The 27,688-nt window shown below is 44.7% G+C and overlaps 1 protein-coding gene across 1 annotated transcript; it reads right to left on the bottom strand.

The window, feature by feature from the left end:
- Nucleotides 1–1,567: 1,567 nt before the first annotated feature.
- Nucleotides 1,568–24,328, bottom strand: matn1 (matrilin 1). Its single transcript, XM_041234120.1, has 8 exons — nucleotides 24,103–24,328; nucleotides 9,571–9,917; nucleotides 8,457–8,679; nucleotides 6,215–6,337; nucleotides 4,798–5,202; nucleotides 4,312–4,464; nucleotides 3,314–3,394; nucleotides 1,568–2,480 (listed from the first exon to the last, which is right to left on the bottom strand). The coding sequence occupies exons 1-8, from the start codon at nucleotides 24,206–24,208 to the stop codon at nucleotides 2,431–2,433; spliced, it is 1,488 nt and encodes a 495-aa protein (XP_041090054.1). The 5' UTR covers nucleotides 24,209–24,328; the 3' UTR covers nucleotides 1,568–2,430.
- Nucleotides 24,329–27,688: the final 3,360 nt, after the last annotated feature.

Below are 27,688 nucleotides of genomic sequence, written 5' to 3'. Positions count from 1 at the left end.
CTTGGTGTCGGTGATGTGCCGGTACAAGCTGTCGGGGTGCTTGGTGTCGGTGATGTGCCGGTACAAGCTGTCGGGGTGCTTGGTGTCGGTGATGTGCCGGTACAAGCTGTCGGGGTGCTTGGTGTCGGTGATGTGCCGGTACAAGCTGTCGGGGTGCTTGGTGTCGGTGATGTGCTGGTACAAGCTGTCGGGGTGCTTGGTGTCAGTGATGTGCACACAGGGTTGTTTGTTTTACTCTTTGCAGCCTCATTGCACTGGGGCTGTTTTGTTGGGTGTCAGTTCCAGGGAGTGAGAGAGGCAGGTTTCAGTTTCCCATGTGCTCACTGTGTTGAGAGGCTCAAAGCAAGTGCAGGTTCCCCTCTGCTCTGGGAGCTGCATGTACCCGGATGGGAGCAGCTTCTCTGTGCAGGACGGGGGCTTGTCCAGTTCTAATGTAATGCACAGTGTGATTCATTGTTTTTTTTGTAACATGTTTTTTTTGTAACATGTTGGAACTGAATTTGAACAGATCGGATCTGAATCGTGCTCTTGTCTATGCGAATGGGAGGTTTCTATTCACTCCTGTCTAGAACAGGGGAATGATACAGAGAAACCGTGCTGTTCCATTTATAAATACAGAAAGAAATGCAATACATTCAGTGATTCACTTGGGACTGGAAGTCTTTTCCAATGTCTTCGTATTGATTCCCATACTCTGCAGCACTGGGTGATGTGGGTTCCACTCTCGGATGAAGAGTTAAGAGTATGGGAATCAAAACTCGTTTGTACATTATTGTCATATTTTACATGTTATTTTGTGTCCCTGAATTTGTGACGTTTCTCTCCGTGTTTCTGCAGAGTTCTCCACAGCTCTGGATGTTTTGATTCAGCCTTGCCCTGGGAAATGTAGGGCCAGGGAGAAGACATTGATCCACTCTGTCATGTCGTGGGGGGTGGGGGGTGGGGGGGGGGGGGGGGGGGGGGGAGTCCTGAGCCAAACTCGTGTGTGTGTCTGCAGTATTGCACTTTCAACAGAGGAATGTTTTCTGCTGTGAACTTCTTAAATTAGTGCATAGCCTTTTTTCATTTCTTTGTATTTCTTTTTTGTTTGTTTTTTATAATATTTTGTGAATGAGTGCCGTGTCTCTGTGTTGTCTCCTGGAAGCTGGGCTGGATCGCACTGAGGAGGAGGAGGAGGAGGAGGAGGAGGGCTCCAGGGTCTGGCTACAAGTTCAAATGTTACAAAGGAACAAAACCTAGCTGAAGTTTTTAGTCCAGTTGCAATTTATTTAACACGCGATTTCAGCCCAAGGTATAATTTCTAAATTATGCTATTAGGAATGCAAAGAAAGGCATTGAATTCCTTTGGACTACTTTGTTGCTGGTAGACCCCTCTCTCCTCTGTCTCTGGTGTAATTCAGGCGCGAGCGCCACGCCTCTGCAGATAATGCTGAGTCCCACCTCTCTCATCTTCTATTTTCTGTTCTGAATGTAGTTTACTTTTGTTATTTAAATGTTATCATGCTGAGTTGTATATTCTGAAAATGTGTTGTACAGTGTGCAGTTTGAGACTTTGACTATAACAATCTTTTAAATAATAAAACAAATAAATAAAACTTTTATTCTTCATTAAAACCTGACCACAGTGGTGCTTTTTCTTAAGGAAGTTGAAGAGTTTAGAGTAAAGAGAAGCACATTTAAAATGTTAGTCTTGTACAAGAAATTTGAATTGTTTTAAACGAACCCAACACGTGACACGATGTAGCGTTTGTGGTTACACTTTAAGAAAACAAATAAAACATCTAGAGAAATGACATTAAAATCAATGACAGTTATTAACAAGGAACGCACTACTTCTTTCAGCTTCACCTGCTATTATAACGCTCCGTGTCAGGGAAGCAGAATGATCGCATGCTCTGTTAACACTGTACAAGAGCCAGATATAAAACGTATGGCACATTCATACGTGCATTATTATCATTTCACCTGGGGTGCGTCTGTATTGTTCTTTCTCTGTACAATTATATTTCCGTTTATCATTAAAAAAGCATCCAAAATGTAATGTCAAATCATATATTAAATTATTTGTATATATATATTAAATATAATAGATACTTTAGGGTTTTAGAACTTAAAAGGACAAACATAAGCAGACAAACACACAGAAGCAATAACACTAGAACCGTCATCTCTGTATATCAATAAATATCTTGATGGGCAGAGACACATATTAAGCTTTAAATATGTTGCTTTTCCTGCATTTATACAAGGTTTCTTACTCAATGGCACTCTATACAACACTCCGGTCTTCCACGCAAGAGAGGCTTGTGTGAAGGCAAAGCTGGACAGGGTTGGAATACAATAGGGAAAGCACAGCTGAGTACATGCCGGGACTCTCAGTATGTTACAATGTGATGTTTAAAACAAGGACGGGACGGGTGCTCGGTGTCTCTAAACGAGCCGCTTCTCCAGCTTGGCAATCCTCTTTGTCACGGCATCCAGTGAGCGAGGGGTTAAGGACAAACCCAGACACAGCATTCACAAAATAGTATTGCGAATATCAGGGATGCTGGAATCCCTTTGAATGCAGAACAAAGGAGAAAAGCACAGATCTAACACCACTGCAGCCTCCTCTCCAGCAGTGCAGATCTGACACCACTGCAGCCTCCTCTCCAGCAGTGCAGATCTGCCACCACTGCAGCCTCCTCTCCAGCAGTGCAGATCTGACACCACTGCAGCCTCCTCTCCAGCAGTGCAGATCTGACAGTAGCAAAATTACCATGCACGTTTTTGCAACTTTTATAAGGGAAAACTGGTCAGCATGCTCCCTAGGCATTAAGACAGGGAGAGCGATAGCATGCTCCCTAGGCATTGAGAGAGGGAGAGTGACAGCATGCTCCCTAGACTTTGAGAGGGAGAGCGATAGCATGCTCCCTAGGCATTGAGAGAGGGAGAGTGATAGCATGCTCCCTAGGCATTGAGAGTGATAGACCGAGATGCCACACAGCCCTGGAGGATATGTAGGGCCACATTAAGAGAGAGCTGCACAAACTGATTATTCCATCAGAGACCGAACTCTCCACACACGAGGGTCATTGGTGTTGATCTCCACAGCCTGAGAAAAGCAGCACTAATCATCACAAACCCAAGCAGCTGTTTCTTCACTTTCTCACGTTTCACATGGTAAATCAATGACAGCTCAATCCGCATAATCAAACAATTGATTCACCATGTCAGTGCTCACGCACACACATGCATGTACGCGCACACACAAGCACACGCACACACGCTCGCGCTCCCTGCCACCCTCTCACCTGTTTGAATAAAAGGATATATTTTTTCGTTAGTGCTGCTATGGCTTCTTCTACCTTGGTGTTGAACTTGACGATGTTCTCGCACTCACATGGGTTCTCTTCTGGAGGAGAAATAAAACAGCAAAGTGATTACAAGAATAAAGGAGCAACAACCAGCACTGCAGGTCAAACCTTGAGGTGTGTTGAACAGTTCATTAGACAGGGAGCGCGCTGTGAGCAATTTCAACTGGAAGCACGTACAACGTGTTGCTAGTGTTGCTTAGCCTAATCATGTGTATGAAATTTCCTTTAGTATTTTTAAATGTAGCACTATGAATGAAAGACAGGAAGCACATATCCTGATTCTTCACAAGATATATACTGTGTTGTAATAGAGGGATGTATCATTTGAATATTGTATTGTAATAGAGGGATGTATCATTTGAATATTGTATTGTAATAGAGCGATGTATTGTTTGAGTATTGTAATAGAGGAATGTATCGTTTGAATATTGTATTGTAATAGAGGGATGTGTCGTTTGAATATTGTATTGTAACCCCGCCTGCACCATGACTCACCCTCGCACACTTTCAACTGTCACGCCTCCACTGTGACACACCCTCGCACACTTTCAGCAGTCATGCCTGCACCATGACTCACCCTCGCACACTTTCAAGTGTCACCGTCTGCACCGTGACTCACATTCGCACACTTTCAAGTGTCACCGTCTGCACCGTGACTCACATTCGCACACTTTCAAGTGTCACCGTCTGCACCGTGACTCACATTCGCACACTTTCAAGTGTCACCGTCTGCACTGTGACACACCCTCGCACACTTTCAAGTGTCACCGTCTGCACCGTGACTCACATTCGCACACTTTCAACTGTCACTGCCTCCACCGTGACACACCCTCGCACACTTTCAAGTGTCACCGTCTGCACCGTGACTCACATTCGCACACTTTCAAGTGTCACCGTCTGCACCGTGACTCACCCTCGCACACTTTCAAGTGTCACCGTCTGCACCGTGACTCACCCTCGCACACTTTCAAGTGCAGCTTCTTAGCGATCTGGTTCATGGTCTTGAAGTCGGCCGTGTAGAAGTAATGCTCTGCGATGGGGTCGGAGGCGATCTCCTTCAGCTCGTCCTCCACTGCGTTCCCCACCCCCACCGCGTACATCTTAAACCCTTCGAGGAAGGAACACACACAGCTCCTTAGCACCTCTACAATGCACACCTTATAAATCTGCTGTATTTTTAAGCATTTTATCCGAGTGCAAAGCTAGAAAAGAAGGCCATCTGCATTACCACCTAAGAAGGTTCAATTAAGTGCATTCACGTTGTTAAAGACGCTCCTTCCTTTCCGAAAATACAACTCCAGTGAAAATATGACTCAATTATCATTTTTTATATCTTATCCCAGGGATCCACAAGTAGGTTGCGAGACACTCATCTATTGAATGCTTTGATATGAAAGCAGCATAGGGGAGAAGCAAACCCCCATGCAGCCGCAAGCCGTACCGTTCTCCTTAGCCTTCTTGGCGGCCTCTCCGATGTAGTCCTGGGAGCGCCCGTCGGTGAAGACGATGCCCACTTTGGTGACACCGGGCCGGGCCCCATGGCTGGGGGTGAAGCTACTATCCATCAGGTAACGCAGGGCCTGGCCCGTCATGGTGCCCTTCTCCATGTAGGACATCTTCTTCACTGCTTCCTTCAGGTCCTTCTTGGTGTTGAAGCGGCCCAGTGGGAACTCCTGCCTCACAGAGCTGGAGTACTGAACCAGCCCCACGTGCGACTTTGTCTCTGACACATCCAGCTTGTCAATCATCTGGTTGATGAACTTCTTGACCAGCTCAAAGTTCTCGGGCCGCACGCTTTTAGAGCCATCGATCAGGAAGACCACGTCCGTGGCTAAGGCACTGCAGGCTGAAAGGAGGGAGGAGGGAGAGAGTAGAAAGGGGGCAAATTGGGAGAGGGGAGAAGAAGGGGAGGTGAGTGGGGAGGGGGGAGTACAGGAGAGGATAAGAAAGGGATGGGGAAGGGAAAGGATGTAAGGAGAGAGGGGAGAAGGAGGAGAGTAGAGTGTGGAGGAGAGGTGAGAGGGAGTAAGGGAGAGGATAAGAAAGGGATGGGGAAGGGAAAGGATATAAGGAGAGAAGGGAGAAGGAGGAGAGTAGGGTGTGGAGGAGAGGTGGTGTAAGAGAAGGGAGAAGGAGGAGAGTAGAGTGTGGAGGAGAGGTGAGAGGGAGTAAGGGAGAGGATAAGAAAGGGATGGGGAAGGGAAGAGATGTAAGGAGAGAAGGGAGAAGGAGGATAGTAAGGTGTGGAGGAGAGGTGACGGGGAGTAAGGGAGAAGATAAGAAAGGGATGGGGAGGGGGAGAGATATAAGGAGAGAAGGGAGAAGGAGAGGTGAGGGGGAAGGGAGAGGATAAGAAAGGGATGGAGAGGGGGAGGGATATGAGAGAAGGGAGAAGGAGGAGAGTAGAGTGTGGAGGAGAGGTGAGGGAGAGGATAATAAAGGGATGGGGAAGGGAAAGGATGTAAAGAGAGAAGGGAGAAGGAGGATAGCAGGGTGTGGAGGAGAGGTGGTGTAAGAGAAGGGAGAAGGAGGAGAGTAGGGTGTGGAGGAGAGGTGAGGGGGGAGTAAGGGAGAGGATAAGAAGGGGGTGGGGAGGAGAGGTGAGGGGGGAGTAAGGGAGAGGATAAGAAGGGGATGGGGAGGAGAGGTGAGTTGGGAAGAGAGGAGGGAAACAATATATATGTCATTACATTGCATTTTTAAATATAGAACAATGAATGTATGATTCCATATATGGAAAGAGACAATGATCTTTTCCCTGCAATAGACAGCTATACACTGACATCCAATAGAAGCTGTTATTTGAGCGCCAGGCCCCCCTGTGGAAGGAGGGCAGGGCTGCGTTCGTCCTGACGTACCTCTGCAGGACTTGCCATCCTCCTGGAGGGTGAAGCTGTCGTTGCAGGCACACTTGTAGGAGCCGGGGGTGCTGATACAGATCTGCTCACAGTCGTGGTCTCCGGTGGCACACAGGTCAGACACTGGGGGAGGGAGGAGGTGGTTAGAGAATAATAGAGAGAATGGCTTCCCCTATTGACTGACATGTTTTGCAGCCAGTAGGATGCTTTGATCCCGAAGACACTGCTGGGGTGAAAGGACCATACATTACCAGGCTTTCTGGAAAGCACAGCAAGCAAACTGAAAGCTTTCTTAACCTAGCACAAAATAAATGTTTGCTATAGCATGCGTTTCTTTTAAAACTGCACATCTGATACCTATAATACAATGAATGGACGTGCATGGCAGGTAGCATTTATGGGAAACAATTCATCAAGTATCGAGGCATTGTGATATGTGATGAATGATGAAAAGTATCTACAGTGCCCTTCATAAGTACTGGGACAGTGAAGTCAAATTTGCTATTTTTGCTGTACACTCAAGCATTATGAAGATATGAGGCAAAAGTACATAAATGTCACCTTTCATTTCTGGCTGTTTCAACACACATATATTTTCCCAACTAAGAATAACAGCACTTTCAGAGTTCCATCCCCCCCATTTTATGTGAGCATAAGTATTGGGACATTTGGCTCACAGGTGTTTCTAATTAAGCAGGAGTTTTCTGTTGCATTGATTCTTCACACATAAAAGAGTGTAAAATGAATGTGTAGTCTCAGTTCTATCCCTTGCTTTTGCCTTTGGAGTCTGCATTTGGTGTCAGTAGGCATAATCCAACATGAAGACTAGGGAGCTGTCTCTGAAAGAAAAGCAAGCGATTTGGATGCTAAAAGAAAAGAGGAACTCAATTAGAACCATAGCACAAAAGATGGTCATAGCCAAATCAACAGCTTGGAGTGTCCTGAAAAAGAAAGAAACCACTGGTGTCTTCAGCAATCAGCAGCGACCAGGTTGGCCAAGGAAAACAACAGCAGTTGATGACAGAACAATGACCAGAGCTGTGAAAAAAAAACCCTCAAACAAGTGTCAGTGAAATCACCAGCAACCTCCAGACTGCTGGGGTGAAAGTGTCACAATCTACTGCTCGCAGAAGACTTCGGCAGCAGAATTACAAAGGCTACACTGCAAGATGCAAACCTCTGATCAGCACCAAAAACAGAAAGCCAAGATTAGAATTTGCTAAAAAGTACAGAGATGAGCCAGTACAGTTCTGGAACAGAGTTTTATGGACAGATGAGATGAAGATTAGCTTTTATCAAAGTGATGGGAAGACAAAAGTGTGGAGAAAAAAAGGACCTGCAGATGATCCAAAGAATAGCACCTCATCTGTGAAGCAAGCTGGAGGTAGTGTCATAGCATGGGCTCACTCATCTTTATTGATGATGTAATGAATGATGGCAGCAGCAGCATGACTTCAGAAGTGTACAGAAGCATCTTGGCTACCAATGTACAAGGAAATGCCACCAGACTCACTGGGCGGCACTTCACAAAGCAACAGGACAATGACTCAAAGCACACTGCCAACGCAACCAAGGAGTTCATCAGGGGTAAAAAGTTTTAGACTAGAATCTCTTGATTTCAATTTGATTGAACATGCATTTCACTTGCTGAAGAGAAGACTGAAGTCAGAAACTCCCCAAAACAAGCAGCAGCTAAAAGTAAAGGCTTGGCAAAGCATCTCAAAGGACGATACCAAAAATTTGGTGATGTCTTTGGGTCACAGACTCGCTGCTGTTGTTGCATGCAAGGGATTTGCAACTAAATACTAACTTTTATACTTCCTATATTTGCTTTAAGTTGAATTGTCTCAATACTTATGCTCACAGAAAATGGGGGGATGGAACTCTGAAAGTGCTGTTATTCTTAGCTGGTAAAACATGTATGTATTGAAAACGCGAGAAATAAAAGGTGACATTCTATACTTTTGCTTCATATTCATATTTTACTTGTATTTTCATGTTGTTTGAGTGTACAGCAAAAATAGCAATTTTGACTTTACTGTCCCAATACTTATGAAGGGCACTGTATATTCAGTTATATTAATGCAAGCTCGTAAATTGCCCTTTTCACAAAATAGTCCATCTTCTTGCACATCATTCAGCCCACCAGGACCATCAAACTAATGCTTGCAAACATGATACAAAGTTATGCTGACAGAAGACAGCCCCAGCGGCTCGTTCCCGGTATTGGGTGCTGTCTTACTGCAGAAGGCCTCCTGGAACTTCTGTGTGAGTTTCTCGATGAAGCTGTAGCTCTCCACATAGTCGGTGTGCTCCTCCAGCGGCTCACTGGCGATCTGCCGCAGTGTGTGCATGTCCACGCGGCCCACGCCAATCGCAAACATCTCGATGCCAGCTTCGCGGGCGCGGGCGGACACATCCTTCACGCTGTCCTGGGGGCGCCCGTCTGTCACGATTATCGCCACCTGGGCACAAGAAGAAGCGTGTCGGGAGGAAGTGTGTCAGGAGGAGGAGTGTCAGGAGGAAGCGTGTCAGGGGAAGCATCTCGGGAGGAAGAATGTCGAGAGGAAGCGTGTCAGAAGGAAGCGTGTCGAGAGGAAGCGTGTCAGGAGGAAACGTGTCAGGGGAAGCATCTCAGGAAGAAGCGTGTCGAGAGGAAGCGTGTCAGGAGGAAGTGTGCCAGGGGAAGCGTGTTAGGAGGAAGCGTGTTGGGAGGAAGTGTGTTGTTAGGAAGCGTGTCAGGGGAAGAGTGTTAGGAGGAAGTGTGTCGGGAGGAAGTGTGTCGGGAGGAAGTGTGTTGTTAGGAAGCGTGTCAGGGGAAGAGTGTTAGGAGGAAGCGTGTCAGGAGGAAGTGTGTCGGGAGGAAGTGTGTTGTTAGGAAGCGTGTCAGGGGAAGAGTGTTAGGAGGAAGCGTGTCAGGAGGAAGTGTGTCGGGAGGAAGTGTGTTGTTAGGAAGCGTGTCAGGGGAAGAGTGTTAGGAGGAAACGTGTCAAGCAGAACGCTCACCAGCTCGTCTCACTCTGTGTACAGTACAACATAGTTCTACAAAAAAAAACTTTTTAAAAAATATTTCTTATGTTTAGTAGTTCCTGAGTACAAACTTCATTTTTGTCATTTTTAATAAATTAATGTCTTTGATTATGACAGAAATCATTTGACACAGTTTAAGCAGCCAGAACATTAAGAGACACCCTCCACACAGGGATTCATTTATAATAGATATTGATTTAAAGAGTAAGCAGCTTCAATGCCATTTAATTCACATTTCCCTGCTTGCTGTTTCAGGATTCAGCATCAGAGTTGCTACAGCTTCAATAACTTGAAGAAAAACTACAAGGAAAGGGCAGAGTGGGTACCTTGCTGACATCCGGGGAACCCACTCGGGCGCCCTCGCCCTCGTTGAAGGCCACATTGATGGCGAACTGTATGGCAAGGCCGGTCATGGTGCCGGTGGACAGCGGCTCGATTTTGCTGACCGCCTTCAGCAGGGCGGCCTTGTTGTGATGGGTCTTGAGCGACACCTCGTTCTTCACATGGCTGGCATAGTTGACCACGCCAACGCGGGTGGCGTTGGGGCCCACGTTGAGGGACTCGATAACCTTGGACACGAAGACTTTCACCTGCTCATACTCGGAGGGGCGCACGCTGCGAGATGAGTCGAGGATGAATACCAGGTCTGTGGGGCGCGTCTGACACAGGCCGGCTGCCGGAGAGAGACAGAGAAACAGACAGAGAGAGAGGGAGAAGTGAGACTACTTGGTCCAGACTATTAGTGGCGGTGGGGTGGGGGGGTGGGGGTTGTACATACGATCCAGGGGCATTATTTGCTATAGGGCAGGGGGGGGACAGTTACCCCACTGACCTCGGTTTGCCCTCTCAGACGATCTACATGACACCTTCCACTTTTTGACACCCCCCCCCACACACACATAATATAACCACATATAAGATGGTCGAAGTTTTCTTCTCAAACAAATACAGTAAGTTTTCAAACATCATTTTTTGTCAGCGTTTTTATCCGTGAATCTGCAGAATACATAATAAAAATAATACTTTACATAATAAATCCGAAAATAATGTGTTGAAAAAAAAAAAAGCAAAAAGTTTGTATGGTTTCTGAAGTACTTTATAATGCTCCCCAGAGTATTCAGAAAAAAGGACACCATTTCCCAGGTGATACTGTAACAAATAGATTTTTAGTGAATTTTTATAGGAAAAGAGTAAACTACAGCCAAAAAACACCTAGTCCTGAAAGGGTTAAATAAGCATGTAACACAGCTGCAAAACACTCATTAGAAAGTGAACAATGCATCTCCTTTTCACATTAGAGAAACACCCATCAGTACGCAATTGATTGCACATGTACCAAAATCTGACAAAGTACCACTTTCTTTCTGACAGGTTATATTGTGTTACACGTACCACTTTCTGACGATGTACCACTTTATAACACTACACCGGTATGCATAGCTGCTCTGTAATGTCTTTCACAGTGGATCTGCGGAAAATTATATTTAATTTAAGGTGGTGGACAACAGCATTAGATACTCTCGTTGAAATGTATTGTTATAATTACTGTTTTAAAATGTTACATTTTTTAAATATGCATTATATGGAAAGAAAATCAATGGATTTATTTTTATAACACATTTCTCTGTATGCAAATGTTAGTTGGTTCTTTTCGAGCATGAAAAGGGTCAAACAATAACTGCGCACAGCTACTGGGGATGAGAGATTGAGTGATCTTTAACATACCTGCACACAGCTACTGGGGATGAGAGATTGAGTGATATTTAACATACCTGCACACAGCTACTGGGGATGAGAGATTGAGCGATCTTTAACATACCTGCACACAGCTACTGGGGATGAGAGATTGAGTGATCTTTAACATACCTGCACACAGCTACTGGGGATGAGAGATTGAGTGATCTTTAACATACCTGCACACAGCTACTGGGGATGAGAGATTGAGCGATCTTTAACATACCTGCACACAGCTACTGGGGATGAGAGATTGAGCGATCTTTAACATACCTGTACAGCTACTGGGGATGAGAGATTGAGTGATCTTTAACATACCTGTACAGCTACTGGGGATGAGAGATTGAGTGATCTTTAACATACCTGCACACAGCTACTGGGGATGAGAGATTGAGCGATCTTTTAGTATTGCGAGCTAACCCGATAAGCAGAAACATTAGACTCACACATACAAGCTGGTATTGATAAATTTGCCAAGATGAATGGGAGACACCACCTCGTTTTATTGTAATTTATTGATGATTATCTGTGTAAATGTAATACTTTGCTACTTTCGACATTCACAGGAATGCTGTTCTTATTTAGCAGTTTGTGTCCATTGGTTTCTATTTCATACAACGTGCCATTCTTTGTGGAAAGCAAGTGAAATGGATTAAACTTCACTCCAGGTTGTAAGCATGAATCAGATCTGGTGAGATGTATTCGGATGGACGCTCTATAACAAAGAGTTAAACTGCGTTCTTACCCCGGGCTCTTTTTTCAGCAGCAGTAGCAGTAGTTACAGTATGTAACTGTGAAATGTTTACTTAACTGGGATATTTGCTGGCATATGTGATATAAAAGCTGGCATCAGAGCAATTCAGATAGCTTTAAAGACTTTGCCCACAAGTTTCATTGCAAACGGCGACCGTAACGTACACACTTTATTACTATAAAATGAGACCTAGTGGAACGACAATTTCGAGTTGGGTAGAAGTCAGTGCCGTGCTTTAAAAATACTTGCATTACACATTTTGTATAATTTATTTTAAGAATAAGAGCGACGTTGATAAAGCGCAGCACGCTATCTCATTGTAAACTGATACAGTTAATGCCTCTCTTTTCTCATTCATGAAGGTAATTGAGACAGAGAATGTTCAATGTTGACACTGCTTTGCTCCCCCCCACACAGGCAAGCATGGTAAAGCACAGAGAGGTATGGTAAAGCCAGGAGCTGTGTGGTAAATCATAGGGAGGCATGGTAAAGCACAGAGAGCATATTCAATACAAACCGTGGTAAACTATGTTAAACAGTGTAAGCATGGGGAAAGCTGCAAAATCACTGCAGATTTACTGTGGGAAACTTTTCAAAGGGCTGGGCCAGTACCCAGCAGTGTGATCGAATAGCTGGGCAGTGTAATCTGTTACAGGGCTGTAGGGATGCCTGCTTGCCAGGTGCTGGCAGGGGGTGAAAACAGACCTTGTTCTCGTGGCTGGGGGTTGGGTTTCATGTTTTCTTTCACCAAATAATGTGAAAGCTAAAATGTATTTCTTTTGAAATCGCTGTGGCACGCAGCACAATGGGACGCAGTTCTTCAGCTGGGAAAACCTAAACCAGCAGTGAGACAGCTGCCCATTCATGTGAGAGAGAAATCAGAACAAGCACTCACAGAACTGCAGCCCTGCTTTCTACACCCATTGGAATCCAATGTATTACTCTGAAGAAAGCATCGCACATCACAGTGTTAACAGCTATGCACCAGGATTGAAAGAAATAGCGTGGTCGGATACAGTGTCAAGCTGTCTGTCTGGGACTGATCAGGGACCGTGATACTGCAATGGATTACCAGCAGTATGCATTGCTTCCTACAATCAATAGTGATTTCATTGGTAGGTCAAAACAAGAAGTGTTCCCTCTGTACTACCAGTGGCAGCCTCATATACTTGTGCGACCACATCGCATGCATGCAGAACCACTGCATTGCTATTGAAGATAATTTAGTAAGGGCTTTTTGAATACATTCATTGGATCAAAGTGCAGCACAGATTATGCAGACATGTTTGTTGTACTATTGCCCTGTAAGCCCCCTCCCAACATGAGAAAACAGTGTGGTTTAGACTTGTGATCCTGCTGCCCTGTTTTACAGATCATTTATAGTTGATTGTTTTGCATTTGCTTTACAGTGGCTCTCAAAAGTATTCACCCCCCTTGGACTTTTCCACATTTTATTGTGTTACAACATGGAATCAAAATGGATTTAGATTAGGAGTTTTTGCCACTGATCAACACAAAAAAGTCCATAATGTCAAAGTGAAAAATAAAATCTACAAATTGTTCTAAATTAATTACAAATACAAAACAGAAAATAATTGATTGCATAAGTATTCACCCCCTTGAGTCAATATTAGGTAGAGGGACCTTTGGCAGCAATTCCAGCCATGAGTCTGTTTGGATAAGTCTCTACCAGCTTTGCACATCTGGGCACTACAATTTTTGCCCATTCTTCTTTGCAAAATTGCTCAAACTCTGTCAAGTTGAATGGGGACCTTTGGTGAAAAGCAATTTTCAACTCATTCCACATATTCTCAATTGGATTGAGGTCCGGGCTTTGACTGGGCCACTCCAAGACATTGACCTTTTTTTTTTAAGCCACTCCAGTGTGGTTTTTGGCTGTATGTTTGGGGTTACTGTCCTGCTGGAAGATGAATCTTCTCCCAAGTCCCAGGTCTAGTTTCTAGATTCTGGTATAGTAAGTAAACTTGTAAAATTTGCAGACGACATAAAAATAGGAGGAGTGGCAAACACTGTTGCAGCAGCAAAGATCATTCAAAGTGATTTAGACAAGATTCAGAGCTGGGCAGACACATGGCAAATGACATTTAATAGAGAAAAGTGTAAGGTACTGCATGCAGGCATTAACAATGTGCATTATAAATATCATATGGGAGATACTGCAATTGAAGAAGGAATCTAAGAAAAAGACCTAGGAGTTTTTGTTGACTCAGAAATGTCTTCATCTAGACAATGTGGGGAAGCTATAAAAAAGGCCAACAAGATGCTCAGATACATTGTGAAAAGTGTTGAATTTAAATCAAGGGAAGTAATGTTAAAACTGTACAATGCATTAGTAAGACCTCATCTTGAATATTATGTTCAGTTCTGGTCACCTCACTACAGAAAGGATATTACTGCTCTAGAAAGAGTGCAAAGAAGAGCGACCAATATTATTCTGGGTTAAAAAGGCATGTCATATGCAGACAGGCTAAAAGAATTGAATATATTCAGTCTTGAACAAAGAAGACTACACAGTGACCTAATTCAAGCATTCAAAATTCTAAAAGGTATTGACAATGTCGACCCAAGGGACTTTTTCGACCTGAAAAAAGAAACAAGGACCAGGGGTCACAAATGGAGATTAGATAAAGGGGCATTCAGAACAGAAAATAGGAGGCACTTTTTTATACAGAGAATTGTGAGGGTCTGGAATCAACTCCCCAGTAATGTTGTTGAAGCTGACGCCCTGGGATCCTTCAAGAAGCTGCTTGATGAGATTCTGGGATCAATAAGCTACTAACAACCAAACAAATAAGATGGGCCGAATGGCCTCCTCTCGTTTGAAAACTTTCTTATGTTCTTATGTCTCTTGCAGACTTCAGTAGGTTTTCCTCCAGGATTTCTCTGTACTTTGCTGCATCCATTTTGCCCTCTTTCTTCACGAGCTCTCCAGGCCCTGACGCAGAGAAGCATCCCCATAGCATGATGCTGCCACCACCATGCTTCACGGTAGGGATGGTGTTCTCAGGATGATGTGCGGTGTTAGGCTTGCGCCAAACATAACGTTTAGCATTGAGGCCAAAAAGCTCTATTTTGGTCTCATCAGACCATAGAATCTTCTTCCACTTGGTCTGTGTCTCCCACATGCATTCTGGCAAACTCTAGCCGAGATTTGATGTGAGTTTTGTTCAACAATAGCTTTCTTTTTGTTCCACTCTCCCGTAAAGGCCAGTTTTGTGAAGCACCCGGGCTATTGTTGCCGTATGCACAGTGTCTCCCAGCTCAGCCGTGGAAGACTGTAACTCCTTTAGAGTTGCCATAGGCCTCTTGGTGGCCTCCCTGACTAGTGCCCTTCTCACTCGGATACTCAGTTTTTGAGGGCGGCCTGTTCTAGACAGATTCACAGTTGTGCTATATTCTCTCCATTTTTTAATAATGGACTTTACTGTGCTCCGGGGGATATTCAATGCCTTGGAAATGTTCTTATAGCCTACCCCTGATTGATGCTTTTGAAGAACCTTATTACAGATTTGCTATGAATTTTCCTTCATCGTCATGATGTAGTTTCTGTTAGGAAATGTACTAACCAACTGTGGGACGTCCCAGAGACAGGTGTATTTAACCTGAAATCATGTGAAACACCTCAATTGCACACAGGTGGACTCTTTCAACTAATTACACCGTCTAACAAATTGTTTTGGTTCCTGGGTAGTAAGTGTTATTTCCTAATTGCTTATGCCTCAAAAGTATAGAAAATGGCTATTATTCCCCACAAATTTTGCTTTTGTGACCAGGACAGTGATATTTTGAAATTTCACTATATCCAATGAGAAAACGGGAGCTTTTGTGTCTTTTCGTTCAAATAAAGTCAGAAAAAAACAACATATGAATCCAAAGTAACATGTATTTATACTAAAGTAATACAAAAATGACTACAAAAGATTTAGAAGTGAGTAGTTTTTCGAGATTTACAATTATACTGTAAATTTACAGTATAAGTGCAAAGGGGGTGAATAATTATGCAATCAATTATTTTCTGTTTTATATTTGTAATTAATTTAGAACAATTTGTAGATTTTATTTTTCACTTTGACATTATGGACTTTTTGGACATTATGGCAAAAACTTCTAATTAAATCCATTTTGATTCCATGTTGTAACACAATAAAATGTGGAAAAGTCCAAGGGGGGTGAATACTTTTGAGAGCCACTGTAAAGCAAATGCAAAACAATCAACTTTTTCCTTGTAAAGTAGTAAAGGTAACAAATACAAAAACAATACTATAGTGTAGAATGCTATTGGAACCTTGCATGTAGCTTAATAACATTCTCCCAGACTTGCTGCTTTGCTGTTGGATTGTTCTTTTTCACAGACTAAATATTACATTTCGGAATGCCAATTTAAGGTGAGGTTCAGGGTCAAGGTCAGGGTTAAGTTTAGGGTCAGGGTCAGGATTAGAGTCTCATGAAACCGTGATGTAAGCAGGACTGTTTGTATCAGGTCAACATTACAAAAAAAATATTTGGGGAGGAAAAAAGGGTCTTTCCCATGTTTTGATTTCTGTGTTTACTCCTAAGCTATAACAGAACTGCTGTGTAAATTATAACCTTCTACTGCTGTAGGGGTTTCAGGACGGGACAGAGTTTCTGTAGTTTCTGATAGCGTGTGAAGGTAAGCTCTGGATGATTTACCTGCTCAACACGAGAGGAGGCAGACACAGTGTCCCACTGTGAAACACAATCATATTGGCTGGAACACCAGTCCACTTCACTGCAGTGAGGAATTCAAACTAATCGAATAAACCACATAGACTTGAACTCAGACGCCAACTGACCCACAAGCACTGTTCACCTGGTAGCTCCAGCCGTGGAGCGCCGCTGTCAGCACAGTTTAATTATTACTACCTGTATACTTAGCATGTTGTTCTGTGATTCGGACAACGGCAGAGTCATGGATTAACATGTTAAGAACATGTATCAAGCATGGGTATTCTCGCGATGCTAGTTGAATGTAATAAAACAAAAACGTAACAGTGAGGCTAATGTATCTTTCATCTTAACTTAACCCTCCCTTTTAAAAATTGACCATAGTCTGTTTGAAATTTTGTAGTTTACTATAATATTAATAAAAAAACAACTGAACGACAACATATATAGTAGTACTACAAGTAACTCAATGCAATAAAATGGCAAGCGTTTCGACTAGAGCAGCTGTCATTCATTTTTGTATCAAGGGGTTGATTTAAGATACACCCTGATGAGTCACTGCTGGATTTTTCGAGCATTTTCCAGCACAAAGGACCCCCTGGATTGAATCCACAACCAGTACAGTTCAGGGTGATTCCCCAGTGCTGTGCAATGCTCTTCAAACCCAGTTTTTCCCTGCAGTGTATAGGTTCTCTTTTTTTAGCATTAAGGGCTGCACCATTACTGCTGAACATGGTTTAGATGCAATTGTCCATGGCATTAATGGTCACACCCCCATTTAATTTAATCCTGCTATGCTGTAATCCTGTAATCTCAGACCACTCCCCTATAATTCTGAACTTTCACTATCCAGCCAATAAACCCACAGGAGCATTTTATTAAAACCCGGTCCCTAAACTCCTCCACTGCTGGTGAGTTCTTGGGCGCTTTGTCCTCATCAGCACTTTCTGATTCAGGATCAGTCGATGCTTCAGTAGACGATTACAACAATACCTTAATGAACATCTTAGAGATCGCAGCTCCTTTAAAAATGAGAAGAAGTAGAACGTAGATGGAAAGACACAAAACGTTAGGTTATTACCATAACACTGGTTCCCTGAAAAGAATGACAACCATTATCGAATGGGAAGAGCCTCTCTGACCGTCAATTACTGAGCATATATAAAAAAGCTGCCCTGTCAGGGCCCTACTCTGAGGTGGTAGTCCCTCCCACCTCCTGCTGAAGAGGGACATCCTCACAGTAGCATATCACCATTTTCTTTCGAAATCGAAGGTCACCTGGAGACACGACCTCGAAGGGTAATGGTTGTCATTCTTTTCAGGGAACCAGGGTTATGGTAATAACCTAACGTTCCCTTTCAAGTGGAATGACAACCATTACCCTTGTCGTGGCTCCTGATTACTGACAGTACAGCCTCACGGCGATAGCCTCAGAGCCCTCATGACGCCTGCACACCCTAGAGCCCAAAGAGGACCTCGCTTGGTTTGCAACATCAAGGCAGTAAAAACCCTCAAATGTCTGACTACCTGTCCATGTTGCAGCATTGCAAAGCTCATCCAAGTAGGCGCCATGAAAGAGAGCCCACGAAGTCGCTTGGCCCCTAGTAGAATGGACCGTAATGTCCCCTGGCATGCGGGAGTCCGTCAATTCATACATCAAGCATATCGCATCTGCCACCCAGTGCGCTAGACGTTGCTTCGATAGGGCTTGACCTCTAGAGCGGGACCCATAGCAGACAAACAGCTGGTTGGACTGTCTCCAGGACACTGTCCTATCCAGGTAACAGCGCAGAGCCCAGACTGGACAAAGTGTGTGCTGTCTACGGTCCTCCTCTGATTCCAAAACTACTGGTTGGTTAATATGAAATGATGAGACCACCTTTGGCAAAAAGGCTGGGTTCATTCTTAATGTTACACACGAGTCACTTCCAGTGAAAGCCATACATGTGTCATCGATGGAGAGCGCATGAAGCTCACTTACTCTTCTGGAAGACGTAATGTCTAATAAAAACACCACTTTGAGGGAAACAGGGCGCAGCTCTACTGAGGCCATGGGCTCAAATGGGGGACCCATAAAGACCGCCAGCACCATCTCCAGATCCCACTTAGGGACCATGCTTCTCATCGGAGGACGGAGCCTCCGAGCCCCTTTAAGAAACTGTACTGCCAGTAAATGTGCCCCAGGGGACACAGAGTCAATTTTATCGTGGCACATCGATATTGCTGCCAGGTAGACCTTCAGGCCTTGGTGGTTTATGTAGGCTACCACTGTCATGTTGTCCGTGTGGACCAGCACGTGTTTGTGCGCTAACTGCTGGCGAAAATGAGATAACGTCAGGGCTACTGCTTGCAGTTCTTGGGCATTGATATGCGCTTTCTGCCAATGTCCCTTCCACTGACCTCTTATTCCCCTCCCATTCCAGACTGGATGCACCTTGAGGGTATTTACCCAGGCTTGAAGAGGGTGCATTTTCAGCAGCCATAGGGGAAGGATTCTCAGGGCGGCTGTCATCAGCCCCAACAACTTTTGAAATATTCTGACCTGTAGAAGAGCATCCTCTCTGAATTGGGAGAGTGTGACTTCCAACAACCGAATCCTGTCTTCCGACAGTGAGGCAAGCATGCTCACAGAGTCCAGTTTGATCCACAGGAACACTGTGGATTGAGAAGTTACGAAGTTGCTCTTCTGTTGATGTATGGAGAGCCTTAACTTCGTCACAAGATCTATGACCTGTCTGGTGTGCACCTCGGCACATGCTTTGTAACGTGTGCAAACTAGCCAGTCATCCACGTATTTCAAGATCTGAATACCCAGAAGCCTGAGTGGAACCAGTGCTGCAACCATGCACTTGAAAAATGTGCGGGGCCCCAGCGAGAGGCCAAACAGCACCACGCAGAATTTGTATGCGTTGCCTTGAAAGGCAAAGCGCAGATAGTTTCTGTGTGAGGGACGGATCGAGACATGGAAGTAGGCGTCTTGCAGGTTGCTCGATGCGAACCAGTCGCCCGGCTGGACGGACTGAAGGATACGCTGTGCCGTCTTGTATGTTGAAGTTTGTTTGAGGAACATGTTGAGGACCCTGAAGTCCAGAATAGGTCGTAACCGCAGTCCCTCTTGGGCACCAGGAAGTACCTAGAGTAGAAGCCGCTGAGGGCATCGCTTGGGTTTATCAAGCGCACAGCACTCTCCTGTTGAAGGAGTATCGCGCTCGCTGGTTCAATGGTGGTGAGGAGCACACCCTTGAAGGGTGGCGGGCCTAAGTGGAATTGTAGAGTGTAACCATGTCTCATAGTCGATAGCACACAGGAGTCCTGGATGCAGCCTTGCCATGGGCCATGTCCAGTGGTCAGTCCGGTTGTGAGGGGGGAAGGTGGCAACCAGAGCCCCTCAGGGGCGGTCTCCCTTGGGCTTGGGAGGGGGCATGTCTTTTTTAAGCCCCAGGCTTGGTCTCCAGCCGGAGAATCGGTTATGCCTAGCCGGTGGTGATCCTTTACTACTGGCTTTTCCTCTGCCTGCTTGCTTGGTCTGGGGTCGAGGTCGACGTTCAGGCCCACTTGCCCCAGCAGGCTGGGAAGGCCACTTAGGGCACTGGCGGTAAGCAGGAAGGCATGAGAGTTTGGAAGCGACCCCCGTGACCTTGTGGGACCTCTCAAGGGTCACATCAGTGGTCGCCCCCAATGTCTGCTCCGGTGTTATAGGGGCATCTAACAGCGTAACCTTCTCCGTCTTCACCACCTTGGCTTGGGTTAGAAAGAGGTTTCGGCGCCGAGATGTTGCAGTCAGCGCTGAGGAAGAGTGTGCTCGGTACAAAGCAGTCGAGGTCGGTGCCGAGGAAGAGTGCGTTCAGTGCCCAGCAATCGGTGCCGAGTTAAATCTGCATCGGGGTCGGTCCCGAGGAAGAGTGCGGTCGATGCCAGGCTGATATCGCTGAGTCAGTCAACGTCGGCGTCGAGGATAAGCTCACCAGTGCTAGGAGAGCCTGAGGCTTGAGAGGGGCGCATAGGCCTGAGCTGGAAGGTAGCTGAGGCCAAATCAATCACCATAGAGGACGGCACTGCGAGCCGAAGAGAGAATAATAAGCTGATCACCAATCTCAAAAAGAGGGGTCGAAACCAACTCTAATCAGTAGAAACTACCGACGCGAGACTAAGGCAATGAGCAATCTCAGGAAGTTCAACAAAAAAATATGATCATATTCCGCCCCTGGGTCCTGTTAGGAGAGCTCCTCCTGTAGCAATCTTTAAAAGTAGGCTGAAGACACATTCTTATAGTTTAGCATATTTATCAAATTGACTTTTAATTCATTGTCTTTTATTGTTTATAGTGTTTTTTGTTGTTTTATTGTATTTTTTTGTATTTAGCTGTACAAAAATTATTTATTTTATTGTATTTACTGCATTTTCACGCCTATCTACCTTTTTATTGTAATCTTTTATGTTCTGTATATGTTAAAGCACTTTGTGAAAACTTGTTGCGAAGGCGCTATACTAAATAAAGATGTGACTGATTGAGAAACACCACCTCTCAGAAGAAGCCTGTTATACTGGACTCTATGCTGTGCCTGGGGAGAGTGGAGTGCTGTCTGCACAGAAACACCACCTCTCAGAAGAAGCCTGTTATTCTGGACACTTATAATTAAAACACTGGGCTGCATTCAAGGGACATCCACACGCTGGTAAATACATTGCTGTTCATGCATTCAAGGCTTTATGAATACACTGCTGTGTTCCTCAGTCTCTAGAAAGCTGCACAGTAGAAGCACAGTCTCTGCACTGCTAAAGCAATCCTGCACGTACTGCACTGTGCAACAGCCTCACTGCTGCCTGGCACTGCTAAAGCAATCCTGCACGTACTGCACTGTGCAACAGCCTCACTGCTGCCTGGCACTGCTAAAGCAATCCTGCACGTACTGCACTGTGCAACAGCCTCACTGCTGCCTGGCACTGCTAAAGCAATCCTGCACGTACTGCACTGTGCAACAGCCTCACTGCTGCCTGGCACTGCTAAAGCAATCCTGCACGTACTGCACTGTGCAACAGCCTCACTGCTGCCTGGCACTGCTAAAGCAATCCTGCACGTACTGCACTGTGCAACAGCCTCACTGCTGCCTGGCACTGCTAAAGCAATCCTGCACATACTGCACTGTGCAACAGCCTCACTGCTGCCTGGCACTGCTAAAGCAATCCTGCACGTACTGCACTGTGCAACAGCCTCACTGCTGCCTGGAGTTCATTTAGTCAATATACAATTCAGTGAAGGATAATGACTACAAGTAAAACAAATGTGAAAATCAACAAAACTAGCTCTAGAGAGATTATTGAAAAAATGGTCAACCTACTGAAGTATTTACCTGTATTTGTAAAATACAGGCAGTCTGCAGTTGTAAAGAGCAATTCAATAGGCGTGTATTTTAGCCGCTATCATTTTTCTTTAGGAGATTTGAAATCCATTCCACTAGAGCCTCAAGACCATATTAATACAACATTTCTCGAAGAAAAGGATACAAAAAACAGAACACACTTTTCTGTTTGTGTGCATTAGTTTTTCAAGCTGAAACTAATAGCTAAAAGCATAAACTAATAGCTGTCTATTGGGTATAGTTTTATACAGTTCCTGCTTTTGGGGTTTTAACATGCCTTGCGATTTCCACCATCCAAATAGTTATTTTTTGTTAAATTAAATTAAATACTGCAAAATATTATACATCTCCCACAGATTACCAAAGCTAAAAGCCACACAATTCTGCATGGTTCAAGATTCAATGGTACATTTATATATTCCCCCCTGCATTTGCAAATCTTACAGCAATGCCAAGACTTGAAATGCAGACTAAAGAATGTACAAATGCAGACTAAAAATGTACTTCCCACCTAAGCACATTATAAACACATGTACTGTAGAACTCTGGACAAACTCCACGAGAGATCAGACCCAATGCAGCATGTTACATGGTACGCACTGCTCTGTTACCATACCCACTGGAATTCAACATTAACAAAGAGTATTCCACAACGAGCTGCTGCTTCTGAAAGGAACGAGATCCTCTGGGCAACAAGGTGAAGCACTGCCCTGTATCTTTACTGAGTGTCAGTGCAGGAGTGAGTGTTTGAATCTGGGCAGAGCTAGCACAGCAAGATGAAGAACTGCCCTGTATCTTTACTGAGTGTTAGTGCAGGGAGCAAGTGTTTGAATCTGGGCAGAGCTAGCACAGCAAGGTGAAGAACTGCCCTGTATCTTTACTGAGTGTTAGTGCAGGAGCGAGTGTTTGAATCTGGGCAGAGCTAGCATGTGGCGTAGGTCACCAGCTAGTCACACTGGATCAAGACTTTCCAATACTGGACAGCAAGCTTAATGAGGCAGTGTACAGATATTGATTTAACACTGAGATGTTATTCATTTGTCCATGTGTGTAGTGTTACCCTGTGTTTTATTAGAAAGCAACCCTTGTGGACATAACGCTTTGTTCCTGAGTTCTAGTTTTAGCAGGAGGGGCTTAAGATTCTTGCCCTCCACTGTGTCCACCATATGGGCAGTGCTGTTTGCAGCAATGGGAGGTTACGCATTATACAAGCTATGTTTATATTCAGTGTTAGACACCAGCAAGAAACAACAAGTAGCTAGCAAACCTGGCCTGGCTGGGAGTCTTTCCATGCACACCAACAATACATAACATCTATATTGTGTATGGGGTGTTAGAGTTTGTAAATAAATACCAAAAAATGTACAGTAAATGTAGTAAAAAAAATAGTGTTTGTCAATATGTTACACAATATAGCACAAAATACTGATATTAAATATATCATCCCATTGATGAAAAGCAGCACTTATCTGTGTTTTTCCCTATATACCTCACTATATGCTTTACATTACTGACCAATAAAAAGCTGTACACATAACAATCCCATTAGAATGACTGGTAAACAACAGCACATTTAACAGGGAAGTTTGTTCATCTATATCCGTACCCTCAGAAACGTTTCCCACAGTAATTGCAATACAACGTGTAAACAGCGCAGTGCAAGCACGGTAAAGCATAGATTAGCATTGCAAAGCACAGAGAGGTATGGTAAACTAGAGTGTAACCAAGGGGAAAGCATTAGAAACTTGCATCATCATTTGAACCAGGATAGCTGTTTTCTTTTAGCCAGGCTGGCTGTTTCTCACCTTTCCGGCATAGAGAAAGTGTATTTGACACAATAGAAGGTTTCTGTCACTCATACTTGGATAAAGCTGGAGCTACATGCTGCAGGAATAATTAAATAAACAGATTCCTAAAAGAAAAAGTTAGCTGGGATCCTGCTCCGTCAGGACCCTTGCTCATAGTTCACTCCTCTTTGGTGTATTACAGGCAGATCAGCAGACCAAAGAAGAGGCAGTACTAGGCTCCCTTATCTTTTCCCATCCCTTGCTAATTTGCACTGTAGTTTTGCATTTTGCTCTGCTTTGCCCATGCAATGCATTTATTGTCAAGGCTGTTGCAAATAAATTCGTCTTCACTCTAGTTTAAAAAGCCTCTCTAATTATATAATTTAGCGTGTGTTGCCATTCTGTCACTCTGCTTGCCTGCACTCTGCTGTTGCCCTGCCCTGGCGCAGCACACTAAGCCTGTACCGGGGGCTCTCCCTCTCCATGCTCGGTGGCCCCTCCTCAGGGCTCTCTTACCTGATACGGCAGCAGCGTGTCGGAGAGTCTCTGTCCCCAGGGCTCCATACTCCTGACTCAGGAATAGCAGGCTGAAGAGCAGCAGCGCTGATGATACACTCTGCATGGCTGGTGTTGGAGAGTCGAGGACAGGCTAGAGAGTGACTGTCTGGCGGCCTGGCACGGAGGTATTAGCACACCTCTCCTTTCAAGAGGCAGAGTCGGACATGTGGGAAAGAACTGACAGCACCAACTTTCATTTGAGGGGAGGGGAAAAGAACATGGGTGTGTGTCTGTGGGTGCGTGCCAGAGAGATTTCCTTAGCCTGCTAATCAATAGACTGAAAAAGGGAAGTGGAGAATTAGACGAGGTCAGGAGTGAAGGAAGGGGGGAATGTAAACAGAGGAGGAATATTTCCTTTTTTCCTTGTTATTTTTATTTTGAAAACTTTTCCAGCACACAGTAGCTGGCATTGTACTGAAGATCAATGAGGTGTTGTTTTCAGAAGGGAGTCAGAAGCAGGTTAAGCAGGCCGTGGGTCACCCCTCACTGCACCCAGCACTTGCCACAGCAAGGACTGAGGGGGTTAGCAGTTTCAATGTTGAAACGTTTAGAATTTTGCCTAGTCATTTAGCCATCACCAAAAAAGATGTCAAATATAAGAACCCTGACGTCAACGTCATCCTTGAATAAACGCCACAGGAAACAGATTTATGAAGGATCGCCGGCCTTGAAAACTGAGCTCCTGCCAATAAACGCCACCCTTGAAAATGCCTCTGCTGTTTTAGGCAATAAATGTACTGGTACGTTACACATCACGGCATGCAGTGCACTGTACGATATGTACCACAATACAATGTTGGTCCTGACAGCCTACTTGTATGTTGCATAATAGAGAGCAAAGATGGGGAGGGGAAGGGGGCTTTATACTCCGAAGGTGACACTGGTTTTGGGGGAATGGAACCTGTCAAGCTGGGCAGAAAAGCTTCTTAACTGGAATGACAGCCCTGCTTTCTGATTGCATGATGGGAGAATGCTGTATAAAGGGTCAGGGTTAGTGCCTGCTTTCTGATTGCACGATGGGAGAATGCTATATAAAGGGTCAGGGTTAGTGGGAGAATGCTGTATAAAGGGTCTGCTTTCTGATTGCATGATGGGAGAATGCTGTATAAAGGGTCAGGGTTAGTGCCTGCTTTCTGATTGCATGATGGGAGAATGCTGTATAAAGGGTCAGGGTTAGTGCCTGCTTTCTGATTGCACGATGGGAGAATGCTGTATAAAGGGTCAGGGTTAGTGCCTGCTTTCTGATTGCATGATGGGAGAATGCTGTATAAAGGGTCAGGGTTAGTGCCTGCTTTCTGATTGCATGATGGGAGAATGCTGTATAAAGGGTCAGGGTTAGTGCCTGCTGTCTGATTGCATGATGGGAGAATGCTGTATAAAGGGTCAGGGTTAGTGCCTGCTTTCTGATTGCATGATGGAAGAATGCAATATAAAGGGCAGTGGCAGCTTGTGACTTTTTTCATTGGTAAGGCACTTGGAACAGAGTGAACACGTGCACAAAAACGTGCATGCATGAGTGTGCATTTGTTATGCCAGCAAATATGTTTAGGCGGAGAGAGCATTTTTCATTCAAAATTCACACTCATATTTCATTCAAAATATGAGAATATGAAACACATCTGTATCAGCAGTTATCCTTACAAATGACAGCGCACAATGATATTTCTTGACAGATTTTGTTTATTGGACTAATTCTCAGTTACTAAGTAAAATGGCTCAAACAAATTGAAGAAATAACCGTCCAGGGGTGATCATCAACACTATAATTCCTCTGCTGCTCGCTTCCAGAAATGTGACAGTATCACGAATCACGATTATGTAGCTAGCTAGCTACTAGCTAGCTGTTAGCAGCCCTGATTAACTCTGTTTAACTAGCTAAGCCAGCCAGTCACCTAACAAAATGAACTGAAGACTGCACACATAATAGACAATTAGTTAAAATGTATTAGCTACTCAATGAACAAAATCCAAACAACAAAACACACGCACAAAACAGAACACTGCCTTACGACCTCTGCTCGTTCTCAAGCTAGCCAGCTTCCTTGTAAGGCACCTCTCCGTCAGTGCCTTACCAAGCCAAGAGTTGTCATGGAAAGCGTCCCATTGGAGCCCATTATAGTTGCTTGCGTGGGTAAGGCCGACCCCTCCCGGTGCCTTACTAGATACACTGCGCTTGCGTGAAATCTCAAGGGAGTTGCAACTCTCTCATCCTAGCCACTGATAGCCCACAGTCCAGGGCAGCGAATAGAGCTAGCGGAGCTGCGGAGGTCGGGCGTTTTGAAAGATGATATTAATTCAGAGCAATTACATTGTATTTGTTTAAGAAAAAAAATAATAACCGGACAAATTAATGGTAAGGCCATGCCTAAACTGCCTATAGTGACGAGCCACCATTGATAAAGGGTTAGAGTTAACGCTTGCTTTCTGATAACATGATGGGAGAATGCTGTATAAAGGCACTTTTGGAGTTTGGTTTTAGTGTCGGTGAAACATGAACATGCGTGTGGGGAGGCTGTATATTTCAGTAGGTACAGTAGCCTGCAGGTTCGCTGGCAGTCACAGAGACTCCGGCACTGGGGGCTCGCAGTCCCGCTCTCTAAGCCTGCTGAGGGCCAGATGAACAGTAAAGGAGCTGGAATGAAATGCCTCCCTTGTGCTGCTTTAGGAAGGGGAGACTGAACAAACAAGCATTCTGAATTCCAATGAAAGCCTGTCTTGCTTTTTTTTTTCTTAATGAAATGAAATAGCTTGGTGCTGAAGGAGCAAACAGTGAGCGTGTCTGGTGAAGCAGTGGCTAGTTTTCAGCGTGGCTCGACTCAGCACTGATTCAGTGCTTCTTTATACCTCTGAGAAGGAGTCTCTATAGTCCTGAGCTCGGGGGAAACTTGCTGCTTGAGAGACTACAAACGTGTCGGCTAATGCTTCATCCGTGTGTCTGCTTGACATTGTCAAAACAGACGTATATGTGACAATTGTAACTGTTCCACAGTATAATACAATTTTTGAGAAACCTTGCCAACACACGAAAAATATCCAAGTGGGAAAACTAATGGAACATAAATAAAAAAATGACATTTCCATTTCTAGCAAAGAGCAATTTTTTTTTTCTAAAAAACCTAGAGAACTTATAATGAACTGCTAAGGTGACAACCTCCTCAAACCCTCAAATACAGCACACCTGTAACTGGAGTGAAAGTGTTTCACATGCACTCTAACTAACTCAAACTGCCCTGCAGTATGTGTGTGTATCTGATATTGGAGTTGTGTCCCAATGGTTTCATTGCTTTAACAGGCCTTGGCTGCACTGTGCTGCACTGCATGTCTGACTGCACTGCGAGCCTGCGTCAGGGCGATCACTGTACCTGCACTGAGAGCCTGCGTCAGGGCGATCACGGTACCTGCACTGCGAGCCTGCGTCAGGGCGATCACGGTACCTGCACTGCGAGCCTGCGTCAGGGCGATCACGGTACCTGCACTGTGCGTCAGGGCGATCACGGTACCTGCACTGCGAGCCTGCGTCAGGGCGATCACGGTACCTGCACTG

This window comes from Polyodon spathula, chromosome 32 (genome assembly GCF_017654505.1).
Source record: "Polyodon spathula isolate WHYD16114869_AA chromosome 32, ASM1765450v1, whole genome shotgun sequence".
Taxonomy (NCBI): Eukaryota; Metazoa; Chordata; class Actinopteri; order Acipenseriformes; family Polyodontidae; genus Polyodon; species Polyodon spathula.
Note: the sequence above shows the minus strand (reverse complement) of the source record. Positions and strands in the feature narration are given on the sequence as shown.